The sequence below is a fragment of the Lepisma saccharinum genome, chromosome 26 (genome assembly GCF_977018435.1).
Source record: "Lepisma saccharinum chromosome 26, izLepSacc3.1, whole genome shotgun sequence".
In the NCBI taxonomy this organism is placed as follows: Eukaryota; Metazoa; Arthropoda; class Insecta; order Zygentoma; family Lepismatidae; genus Lepisma; species Lepisma saccharinum.
Genome location: NC_139254.1, coordinates 43,409,099 through 43,422,738, shown reverse-complemented (window position 1 = coordinate 43,422,738; position 13,640 = coordinate 43,409,099). Strand labels below are relative to the sequence as shown.

The 13,640-nt window shown below is 40.2% G+C and overlaps 1 protein-coding gene across 1 annotated transcript in view; it reads left to right on the top strand.

The window, feature by feature from the left end:
- Window positions 1-8,675, top strand: part of ND-B8 (NADH dehydrogenase (ubiquinone) B8 subunit) — a 32,535-nt gene extending 23,860 nt beyond the window's left edge. Inside the window, exon 3 of the mRNA XM_083112353.1 lies at window positions 8,423-8,675. Within this exon, the coding sequence (XP_082968479.1) occupies window positions 8,423-8,508 (86 nt within the window). The 3' untranslated portion in view covers window positions 8,509-8,675. The remainder of the gene's footprint in view (window positions 1-8,422) is intronic.
- Window positions 8,676-13,640: the final 4,965 nt, after the last annotated feature.

The window sequence follows — 13,640 nt, the reverse complement described above, 5'->3', positions numbered from 1 at the left end:
GTCCAAAATCCGGAAAACCTTAAAAAATTAGAAAACGACTGGTGTCAGGTAATGTGTGCAGTCTGACATTTTGTAACTGCCCTAAACCCCTTGAATGTGGTCAATATATTTAGGAGGTATGCCTATTTGTAGACAAAGACAAATACCAGCAATGTGTATGCAACCAAATATGTAGAGATCAATTCCAACAAAATAGATTAGTAATTATGTATTCAAGTATGATCTACATGTCATTTGTCACATGTTATGAGAAAATTAAAAATGCTATGCACCTTACGTCATTCTATGTCATGGCAATCTGCCGTGAGAAGAGCTGATTCTTGCACCAGGAACACAATGACAGCACTTGCATTATAGTCAGTAGCATTGCAAACGTCACAATGTCAAATTTATTTCCAATACGAGGGTCACTATTTATATTTTGAGCCTAACAATGAAAAAAACAGGAATTTGGCATTGAAAACTGCTTTATTGTTTTTCAAAGTATTCTCCTTTATGGTCAATACACTTTTGCATTCATTCGAACCATTTGTCAAAGCAGTATTTCCGATCTTCTTCAGTCACCTCCATAATATGGTTTTTGAACTCATCAACGGCGTCTTCTGCCGACGAAAATCGTTGTCCACGCAATTTATTCTTGACATTCGGGAACAAGAAGAAGTCATTGGGTGCCAAATCAGGACTGTACGGTGGATGACCCATCAATTCGAATTTTTGACTGTTCATAAAGTCGGTTGTTAGACGAGATGTGTGACAGCTGGCATTGTCTTGATGAAGAATGATCCGACGGCGTTTGTTTGTTTTCCGTATTTGACCGAAGACCTCTGGCAAACAAATTGTTGTGTACCATTCAGAGTTGACTGTTCTACGTTCCTCTAAAGGCACAGTTGCCACATGACCAGTTTCCCCGAAAAAAACAGGCGACCATTTGTTTCGATGTGCTTCGAGCGCGAACAACTTTTGTTGGATTGGGTTCATCTTGAAACACCCATACAGTCGACTGCTGTTTACGTTCCGGTTCATTTGCATATATCCATGATTCGTCACCTGTTACAATCTTATATACGTCTTTTGAAGCACCACGATTGTATTTATTGGGCATTTGTTTGCACCAATTGACGCGAGCGTCGTTTTGAGTTTTTGTCAAATTGTGTGGGATCCAACGAGAATATATCTTTCTCACAGCTAAATGATCATGTAATATTTTATATATGCTGGTGGAACTAATGCCTATGGTTGCCTCAATCTCACAGTATGTCACATGACGATCTTGCAGTATTAGGTTTTGCACAGCATCAATGTTTTCTTGAACAACAACTGATTTTGGACGACCTTCGCGAATCTCGTCGGTGAGCGAATGGCGGCCACAATAAATTTGTTATACCAGCGTTTCACAGTGGCAAAGGATGGGGCTTCATCGCCAAATGTGGAAGTAAGTTGATCGATGCACTCTTGTCTTGATAATCCACGTCGAAAATCGTAAATAATCATCGCACGAAAATGTTCACGAGTTAATTCCATTTTATTGTTGTCGTGCAATCTCCAAGGCATCATAAACAACACAAATGAAGCTATTGACAAAACATTTGAAGTACGTTATGGTCAATAATGCCAGACGATTCCGTGCAAACTTCAAATCACGCCTAACTTCAATCAGTGTTGCCAAGGCTCAAAATATAAATAGTGACCCTCGTACATTATAGAATGACACACATTCCGATGCTTTCCGTGCTAACGCAGCATAGATGATAATGTGATGCACTCAACTGAATGCAAATAAAATAATGCAACTTGACAATGAAGAGTCTGTCATGCAATTTGATAATATTCTTCTCATCATATTGTATGTACTCTTCCATGATTTGTACAACCAATTTGTTCATGTTAAGGGGAATAAACAACGCGGTTGATAATATAAGACGTAAGCGAGTTACTAAAAGATATATCCGCGAAACTTACTTGTAAATATTCTATAAATTCCAGTGGCCTCTGCCACCATCCACTTGGAAACTCGATGCTTCACTGTTAGGTTGACTTCCTGTTCCTGTTGTTTCTTCGACTACTGCTAGGTGTGCTGGTGTAGCCATTTCGTCTGCTGTGCATGATGGGTTTGAGCTGTTGTAATAGCGGGAGCCAAACATGATGAGCCTGACTGCTGTCGATATTCAGCTTGTGTGGAAAGTGCATGATTGCATGCATCTCTTTGATTTTGGTGTCGATTAGGGTGTGCGATGTATGCCTAACAGAATTGTTCCCGCTATTATAACAACTCAAACCCATGCGCAGCAGACGAAATGGCTACATCAGCACTCCTAGCGGTAGTCGAGGAAACAACAGGAACCAGAAATCAACCTAACAGCAAAGCATCAAGTTCCCAAGTGGATGGTGGCAGAGGCCACCAAAATTAATAGAACGTTTACAAGTAAGTTTTGCGGATATATCTTTAGTAACTCACTTACATCTTATTAAAAAATTGTGTTTGCGAAAAAAGAAGACATAAGAGACTGGTAGTGCTTGGTAGCTTTATGTGGTATTATTCAGGGTGTCATTTTAATGGCGCCCATGGACCACAGAAATGTATAGATGACATCAAAACAGACACCAACAAGAAAAATGTTGCTGAGAAAAGTTCTTTGTTTTGATGTCCTCCATATGTTTCTGTGGGCTGTGGCCATTAAAATTACACTCTGTATATGTGTGCAAATTAACATTCTTGCTTCCAAAGGCTGTGGCAGGCAAATTACTGTCAGTTTGACCAGACCATGAATCAAGTAAGACAACGATTAGTCCCGTTATTTCTGATCCCACTACTGTATGCCTCCAGTACAAGCACTGCTCACCCTACCACTGCCACTGCAGCCATATTCCATATTTGGAAGTTTTCTGTGTTCCATTGTTTCAGAAAGAACACTTTTGAGTTCAGTTCCTGGTTGAAGCCCATTACAGTAAGAAAATAATAGTAAAATAATTGAAGTCAAACTTACCACATTACAGTAGTTAAGATACCTTGAAAACTTTAGATCCAGTTTGTTCGTATATACGTATATACACTATATGGAAGAAAGTCGTTGGACACCAAATGTCAGCGGATACCATCAGTTTTCTTGCAATCAATAAGAGGTCGGTCCGCCTTTGGCAGCGATAACAGCAGCCACTCGTCGTGGTAAACTGGCCAAAAGGTCATGTAGTACACCGAGTGGTATATTCCGCCATTCCTCCTGCAGTACAGTCACCAACCCTGGAAGTGTAGAAGGGCGCTCCAGTTCGTCCCATAGATGTTCGATAGGGTTGAGGTCAGGCCTCTGAGCAGGCCAATCCAGTCGGGTGACATTATTTTCTGCATACCACTCCATGGTAGCCCTGGAAACATGACAATTCGCATTATCGTCCTGGAACACACATTCTTTGTTTCCATAGAAACGCCACAACATGGGGAGCATGGGGTTGTCGAGAATATCTCTGTAGGACGCAGACGTCATGTGGACATACACCGGTACCAGTGGACCCTGCCATGCCAGCTGAAACAACCCCAGAACATGATGCCGCCAACACCATATTTCACTGTACGCACTACACACTCGAGTAACAGACGTTCTCCGGGTAATCGCCGTACCCACACTCTCCTATCTGATCGAAACAGTGTGAAGCATGATTCATGGCTCCATAGCACCTTCCGCCATTGCTCCACCGTCCAGTTTCTCCGCTTTTTACACCTGCATAGTCTCTGCCATTTATTGTTTTTTGTTATCAGGGGTTTGTGGGCAGTGGCTCGACCATGATAACCGAGCGCATGGGCCTCCTTGCGAAGTGTCTTGGTCGAAACAGTCAAATTCGTCGCACTTTGAAACTCTTCTGCAATCGAATGCATCGGACAGGTCCTGTTTTTCCAAATCTCCCTCTTCAGCACTCTCCTGTCCCGGTCGTCCAATTTCGTGGGTCTTCCACTTCGTGGTGCATTGCTGCAGTGTCCCTTTTCCTTCCACTTCTTGATGACAAAGACAGTTGATTTAGGCACCTGTCAGGCATCAGCTATGCTACGTATACTCATGCCTCCTATGGAGCAGCCCACTATGATCCCTCTTTGAAACATGCTGAGCTCTTTCCTGTCCGTCATTTTATCAGCGAATGATCTGAGAAGCCTCCTGCTGCCGTATATATACCCGTCTGTACTCTCTTTTCCATGAGGAGTTCGTTTCAGAGTTGAAACCGGGGTGTCCAATGACTTTCTTCCACATAGTGTATATGAAAATGGATGTATGTGTGTATGTATGTATGTATGTTTGTTCCGGCATAACTCTCGAACGTCTGGAGTGATTTCAACCAAACTTGGTACACATATCACTTGCAATCTGAAAAGAAATATTTTTTTGGTAAAACACCCTTGGCATGGCACCCCTGGGGGTTGGGCGTGGGAGGGGGTGACATGTAAAAATAATCTAAAACTACCGATATTATTCTGGAATCCATAGTTTTCAGGGTCGCTAAGATGAACAGTGACACTGCGAATGCCATTCAAACCTCTGGCACCCCTAGGGGTAGGGGTGGGAAGGGGGTGACATGTAAAAATAACCGAAAAGACCGATTTTAGTGTGGAATCCATAGTTTTGGGGTTCGGTAAGATGATTAGTGAAACTCTTAATGTCGTTCAACTCCAAGACACCCCTGGCACCCCTAAGGGTAGGGGTGGGAAGGGGGTGACGTTAAAATAATCGAGAAAGACCGATAGTAGATTGGAATCCATAGTTTTCGGGGTCGCTAAGATTAATAGTGACACTGCGAAAGCCGTTCAAACCCCTTGCACCCCTAGGGGTAGGGGTGGGAACAGAGTGACATGTAAAAATCATTAAAAATGACTGATTTTAGTGTGAAATCCATAGTTTTCGGGGTCGCTAAGACAAATAGTGACACCACGAATGCCGTTCAAACCCCCTGGTACCCCTAGGTTTGGGGAAAGGGGTGGGAAGGAGCAACATTTAAAAATAATGGCGAACGACCGATATAGTGTGGAATCCATAGTTTTCGGGTTCGCTAAGATGAATAGTGACACTACGAATGCCGTTCAAATCCCTATCACCCCTAGGTGTGTGGGTGTGAAGGGGGTGATATGTAAGAATAATCGAAGACGACCGATATTAGTATGGAATCCATAGTTTGTGGGATCACTAAGTTGAATTGTGACACTCCCAATGTCGTTCAACTCCAAGATATCACAGGCACCCCTAAGGGTGTGGGTGGGAAGGGGTGACATATAAAAATAAACAAAAACGACCAATATTAGTGTTGAATCCATAGTTTTCGTGTTCGCTAAGATGAATAGTGACACTACAAATGCCGTTCAAACCCCTGGCACCCCTAGTGTGGGAAGTGGGTGACATGTGAAAATAATATAAAACGACCAATATTAATGTGGAATCCATAGTTTTCGGGATCGCTAAGATTAATAGGGACACTCCCAATGTCGTTCAACTCGTGGTGACATGTAAAAATAATCAAAAACGACAGTTATTTGTGTGGAATCCATAGTTTTCAGGGTCGCTAAGATTATTAGTGACACTGCGAATGCCGTTCCAACTCTAAGTTCATCAACTATCAGCATGGGGGCTGAGAGGGGGTTAAAAATGAGAGAGAGAGAGAGAGAGAGTGTGTGTGTGTGAGAGAGAGAGAGTGTGTGAGTGAGTGAGAGTGACTGACTTGCTTTCTCGATCACGATCAACAAGTCACAGGTGCAGTCTATTAAGTAATGCGGAGTGGATTTATGATCGCTATGTTTCTTCCATGGACATCTTTAATAGAAGATTGGGATAAATAAATACCCGGGCAACGTCTGGCAATCAGCTAGTGTGAACATAAAGTGGTCTTTTAACATTTTCTGACACATGAGATAAGGAACCAATTAGTGGGTTCTTGCAACGTCTCTATGTAATTTGGTTTTATTCTACATTCCTTGTTACCATTCACTGCTTTTAGACTTTCTATAGAATTAATACTTTTTCCTTCTAGGTGAAACTGAAAGGGGCTGACTGGAAACTTTTGATTGATTGTATTGAGTTATTACGTCACTTTTCTGCCACATTTGGCTAATCATCATATGAAACTGAGGGCCTTTATGGAAAATAGGCCCAAGTCCATTTTTTTTTTTTTTTCTGAAATTGACTTTTTAGACTTAAAGCACTCTTTATGTGCTGATGAAATAAAGTTAAGTTCAAAAATCTCATTTTGAATTTTAAAAATTCGTCGTAAAAGGTCCTGTGTCCATGGACATGGGCCCATGTTCCACAGAGGTCCTAGGTGTTGATGTAATAGGTTGTTGCTACTGATATGAACATGTTTACAACTTCAAACAATGCAACCAGTGGAAACTTTGATCCTTGCTCTTTAAACCTAGATAAAAGGTTTCATGGATGAAGCTATGGTTACAGCACCAGTGCTGCACCAAAAAGGGCTCTTCCGGAGGCGTATCTCTGGAACAGTTAGGGGGGAAAAAATCGAAAATGTCTGCGATCAAAAGAGTATTCATCTGGAAGGTGACCTGGATGGTACAACCCGAATCGATCCAGGGGGGACCAAAATATTTAAAAAAAAATGCTCTTTTCAATGTTTGACCGGTGCCGAAAACGTGTGCCACTTTTTTTTTATGCCGAAGCTATTTGATATGGAACAAACCATCAAGTCTTGTTGGAAAGAGGGGGTTTTGGGCTACCACATGCTATTTTTTGTTTTGCTGATCTGACCAATAGCAAGTGAGCATATTATTAAATCATAATAGATTAGTGTCTCCGTGGAAAAAGGGCCTGTGGTTTTACAATTAAAATAGTATTTTATTAAACTGCTTTAACATAGGTCACACTTTATTTGCTTCCAAAATGTTGGAAATACATTGCATTACTTCAAATAGAAAAAAATGTTACTCATATTTCCAATAACAGGTTCATTATAAGTTCTTTGCCTTTCCCGTAAAATTTCAAATTTTGGACTTGGCGTCTATTTTCCGTAGAGGTCTTCAATTGAAGAAGGAACACTCACAAAGAACACCCATGCCCAAGCTGGATTCAAACCCAGGATTTCTGGCATCGCAGCATGCTGTGTGAACCACTCTGCCATGGAGGTCGGCTGAAAACTTACAAATCTGGCCGTGAATTAAGTTGGAAAGGGTGAGAAACTTGGATACGTATAATCATTCTTGAATACGTATAATCTTCAACTGTTCATACTGTCAACCACATGCTCATGAGTTGACTTTTCTGTGCTCCGAGTAGAATGTTTCCTCTTGTGTGTGATACACAGCATCCTAACATCACCACTACATGTGGCAAATTGGGTTGCAGCATAGGAAAGAGATTACAGACTGAGAGAGCCATGTTAGGTGAATAAGGTGGGTGTGGAACAAGTTGAAAGCTTCACCCATGCACTTTGTCCATGGCAATAGCTGAGACATGAAGTGGTGCATTATTGGTGTGGAGCAACATCTCAATTTACTAGGCATTCCTTGCCTTTTTTTTATTTGACTGCCTGTCTCAATTGTCCAAACCTGAGGCATACTTCCTTCATACATTTTCGCCTTTATACAGAAAGTATTAACCAAACACCTTTCAAATCCCAGAAGGTAGATGCCACCACCTTCCCAGCTTATGTCACCATCTTCGTCTTCTGTGGTTTGGGAGAACTGGGATGGTTCCTTCGCTTGCTTCGTTCTATGTAGTCTGGCTGAAAGTGATGGACCAAGATCTCATCCATAGTTACCATTGTAATACAAAGCCATCTGGATCAGCTCCAAAGATCTATAAAATGGACAGTATCACCCTTTGTTGCTTTTGATCAATTGATAACAGTTCTGGAATCCACCGTGCTGAGACGTTATGAATGCTGAGAACTGTATTGATGATGTGCTGAATACATTCCCTGAATAGCTTCAATGCCACAATAATTGATTTGGTGTCAATATGAATTTGAAATGCAGGTTTGCCTGGTGGGAGAAGAATGTCACATTTAATTAATTTACCCAGTGCATAACTGTGACATATGAATGGGCTTATGTTCCTAGTGTACTACATATATATCTCATTATTAGTGTTAGAAAAGAAAATGGAAATGTTTGGCTTTTTTGGCTCTTTACCAATTGTGGCTAACCCATTGGAGGGTATTGGATTGCAGCTCAGTTGGCAGTTCTCTCCATTTTGATAAACAAAGGAAATCCCACTGGTGGCATGTAGTATATAGTGTAATTCACATGAAGGAATGATATGTACCAAGTTTGCTCTCCCCCTTTCCTATTACCCATCCATGGTTAAGATCAAAACTTGTCAGTCATCCCTTATGTTGATATGGTTTCATAATTTTTTGCATATGTGTAAGTAATGTCTAATGAGTTGCTATGTTTTGGGGTTAAAAAGTAATGTTCATTTAACTTTTTTGTTTATTTCAGAATTCGGTAAAGAGTGCAGTGTAGTTCTTGACAGTCTCAAAGCAGAAGATATTTTGCAACAATTAAAGGCAATAACACAGAAGTAATTGGTACTTTGATGCAGTGTGATGTAGAAAATTATTTATATTGTTAATGTATAGGTATCATTAAGCAAAAAAATGTAGAAAATATTTCAGTCAGAAATATTTTTTGTGTTCATATACTTTAATGTTTTTTGTTCTTAAAAGAAAATAAAAACAGATTTGCTAAAGAACAGTGTATGGTTTTGATTTCGTAATTAGTACATTGTGATGACTTTCTGTGTATTGCTACCAGCATTCCTACGATGACACAGTGGCTACTTAAACTGTTGTATCATGAAATATCACACTTAAATTTCTGTGTTGAGACGGTTATGGAACGTAACGATGTTCCTTTCTTTTTACGAGGGGCGTTTCATAATGATTTACACTTCTGAAATTCCCACTATCCATGGTCCACCATTTGGCTTGCCATAATGGTCTCTCATAGGTAGTACATAGGTCTGCTGCCAGATTTCAGCACAGGACAAAGGGTTGTAATACCTGGGAACCACAGTGCCAACAGCTGTCAGTACGCGCGGACAACCTGGAGAGCAGTGCTGGACAACATGGTTTCTGTGGAAGGAGGGGGTTAACCACAGCAGAGATAAACAGGCAGTGTGTGGAGAGCATGCACCATCCTGAAAAACCATGTACAACTGGGTGGATGGTTGGAAACAGGGTTGCACAACAAAGGAGAAGGGAACCAGTTCCGGAAGGACAGTGACAATGCCAGTCTCCATCTCACAAGTGGAGTGGGTTATTAAGGAGAGCAGGTGCATAACGTTCTCGGAAATTGAGGCAGCCACAGGACTCACCAGAGTCCCCCTGCATCGCAATCGTGCACAAACACCTTAAACTGGGTAAGGTGTCTGCCAGGTGGGTTCCAAAATCCTTGAATGCAGCACAGAGACAACTGCGTCAGGACGTAAGTCAAAATTTCCTGCAACGCCACAATCAGGATCCAGAAGGCTTCATGTCCAAACTTGTGACCGGTGATGAGACTTGGCTCCATTACCATGAACTGGAGATCAAAGCCCAATCCATGCAGTGGAAGCAAAAAGGGAGCACCCTGCCGAAGCTGTCCAGACATGGGTGTGACACACTTTGTGTACGTCTGTCTGGGTATTGTTACTAAAGCAAAGTTAGTAGGGATCATGTAGATTAATGGGTACTTGATCAGCATCTGCTTACATGAGTATATTGGTAAAAATTACTGATAAATTTACTGATCTGATGTATCTATAAATAGCCTGTAACATCAGACAATTATCTGTCACGGAAAGTAGCTACACATAAAAGTACATACTCTGCTGCTTCATACAATTACACATTATGTGCTGTTAAGGAAATTATTACTGGTATTAACAGATCTTAATCTTTAGCAAACCAATGCTATGCATGGTTAGGCAAGTGTTAAGCATGTTTATCAATTATCACCTCCACATGGCAACAATTAACGTGCCATTTCTTTAAAACTACACACGATATTTTCAGTTGTCTATTTTGTTTGTTTGTATAAATATGAGAATATGACATACTTGAATCACATAATATATTGTTACTATTATTAGTGGCCAACACACCCCTCTCTGCCGTGGTGCAGATCCCAATTTTCGTTTCGTCTTCCTGCCTCTGCATCACGTGCTCTACCCTGCTCGCCAACCTTCGCCATTGTTGCCAATTGTCATTCCATTCCTGGAGACACTCGCGCAAACATAATTGAAAACAATTGAATAGCGCTCCAGCTCATGGCTCACACCATTCGACAGGGACGATAATGTGGCAATATAGCATGACGTAATGGTTGCTTCTTTTAAGCAGTGCATTTCTATTCGCTAGTTAGTAACTAGTGTGGCCAACTGTAATAATGAAGCACTATTTCTATCACAGAAGGAGAAAGACAAAATGACTGAGTTTTGTTGGATTCGAAGCACCATATTATTATTTTAAGTACTTGACCGGTTTGACGTTGTGTGCATGTATTGCGTGTGTGGATGTGAAAGTGCATGTGTTTGGTTAGCTTACGTTAAATTCCATAATGCCTCCAGTACTATTGTTCATATTTCATCACTTTAGAATTGCTCAAGAGAAATAAATTATGTGGATGCATGAGCATTTCAACTCTTGGCTCAGTGACGTGTTCTTGTAGGAATTGTACGAAGGAAGGAAGCTGTTATTTTTGCTGCTTAATGCGATGCATATTGTTTTCTTAGTTAAAATTGGCATGCTTTGGTGGCAAGTTCATAACAAAAGAAAAATCCACGCAGCTTACCGTCTGGTGACAATATATGTACTTGTTATTGTTGTTATTGTTGCAGAAGCGGGCATAGTTTGTAAATATACAACAAATGCGCTTATTGGGAGTGAACAGTTAAAATCCCACCAGGTCAATTAATGCAATGGAAAAATAATACATTGTTTACTTTAAACGAAATCACACAAATAATGAATCACTACGAAGTCTTTGTATCATTTTGTGGAATTTTACGCAAGTGTTAGTCCATATTTAGCGAAGTTCTACTCCATATGTATGTAGATATAAAGCCCCTTGTTAGCACATATTAATCCCAACCCTCGTTATAATGCATGGCATTTAAAACTCAACGTTTAGATAGAGCAGAGTTCTCTAATTTACTTGTTCTACGAACAGCTGTGCCTCGGTGCACTATAGCAATTTTTCTATTGAACAGATTAGCAAAACTCGTTCTCGCGTTGTGCTGCGTTGATTGCGGCAGAAATGTGTGTGTCTGTCTATAACAGAGTTTGAAAATGTCCATCATCATTATGAAAGTGTTCATCCAGAGAGACTATACACAGAATCATTACACTCATCCGCTAAATATTAAAAAATAGCAACTTTTAAAATACCAAGCTGCCTTTTTTTTTAACACATACGAATGATCCAAATTAGATGCACATGAAAGTCAGTTGTATCAAGTGTACACTCAACATGTGCACAAGGAGATGATGCAACAACTTAATAATTAACATCAACTTTTTTCTGTGCATACAATGATTTTATTGATAACAGTTGCCACAAATGTCCACCTTGAAGTTGAAAACATGTCAGAGTACTTGGGCAATATGTTGTCCAGAATCTGTACATTGGTATGTCTCAAGTGACGTACACTCATTAAACAAGAAAGTGTTTTTTTTTTTTTTTTTTAGGTTGAATATATGAAAGCAGAAAGCAAATAATCTCTATAATTACATGAAAATCCCCCTCTTGCCTCTATCAATGGATACCTGGGAACAAACCTCGGGGAGAAGGCAACCAGAGCATGATACAGACCGTATCATGTCTACTCTGGTAGAAGGCCCTACCTCCACACCGCCCATGCTTCTTTATGACAAAGTGCAATGCACAGGGGATAGCTTTGAGTTTACATGTGTGCTGGTACTCAAGTAGAGTTTATCTTCTGCTTTCAATTCTTCAGCCTTTTATTGTTTAAAACAAAACAAATAATTGTTGAATATAAAGGGTGTTCAGTATAGGATGCCGAATTAGAAAATTAAATAAAAATAGGGAAAATATCATGAAAATAGTTATATTTCACATTATATGTAAGCAGTAACATCTCCCATTTACGTAAGAAAGACAATGTAAGGCATATGCCCACCCCTACTGAGTCTGCATGCATTTATACGCTCCACAAAATTATTGATAACCCTCTCGCAGATGTCTGTCCCGATGCCTCCAATCACCCGTATGATTTCAACCTTCAGTTCCAAAAGGGTTTGTGGTTTGTTGGCGTACACCTGTGATTTCACAAACCCCCATAAGAAGAAATCACAGGGTGTATGATACGGTCCAGGTATTAAGCGTATGGCTACAAGGCTTGGTCTTCACGGCCAGAAGAAGAAGAAATCATAAGCAGATGTATTCCGTGTGTAATCTTGCTGTATCGTGATTCAATGTACTTGAATGTTTCTGACATAATGTCCAGTTTCTATTAAATATGTTAATTGTACCGTCTGGTTTTTTATCTTGTGCGACATATATTAATCTAAATTACCATGTCCTTCACTCGAACCAATCAATTCGGCACTGGGGACAGAGGATTGTCAGAGGATTTGAAGGATTCTAATCGTATCGTCAGATGACTTTATCGGCACATGATACTGACAAGTAAGATTTCCTGTAACAAATCAACAAGACAGTGTCTTACAGGTATCATTTAAGTTTGCTAATTTTGTTCACACTTATGCAAAAGCAAGTTTCAGTTACACATCATAACTTTCATACATACCAGTGATTTCTACCAGTTAATGTAATTTGAAGTTTCTCTCAACATTACATTCAGCGAATTTGTTGAACAAAATGATGAAGATATAGAAAATTATTTCATGCATTTTGATCAACTCTGTCTCGCCCAGAATGTGGCAAATGAAAGAAAAGCAGCCGTTTTATTAGCAGTCATTGGTCCTAAGGCTTTCCAAGTACTTCGCAATTTTACGGCTCCTGAAATGCCATGTAATCTAACATATGCTGTCATTCACAACAAAATGGTTCAGCACTTCAGGCCCAAAACCAACAAGTTCACAGAGAGGTTCAAGTTTCGAAAATGTATTCAGTCTCAAGGAGAATCAGTTACTCAATTCGTATTGAGAATCAAACAACAAGCTGTCAAATGTGTGTATGAGCAGTATTAAGATGAGGCACTTGTTGAACAATTCCTCGGTGTACAGTCAGACAGTACTCGAAAAAGATCTTTCCTTTGCTAAATGTCAAGAGATTGCATTGCATTGTGAGTTATTTAAATTAAATTTATGAAATTAAAAATTAAAAAAAGTTAAATTATTCTCGAAGTGGTACAATGCAGATTCTGTGACTTTTGCCACCAATTCAAGAAATTTGACGCGAATGAATCCAGATCGCCAAACATACTCTTCGACGAGTTCACGCTCGAGCAAAATGAGACAACAGCAACTCTCAACCTCAGAAACCAACAGATACCAGGCAAAATTATCACTTCCAGTGCAGCAACTGCACCAAGAATCACCCACAAGGTCTTTGTCTGGCAAGAAACACAACCTGCAGCTACTGCAAATGACAAGGCCATTGGAATATCCGATGCAAAAAGAAGCAGGAAGATAGAGCTGTGAATAGAACGTCCAGTGCGACCTCACACGACGCAACATGCAATGATGGTTTA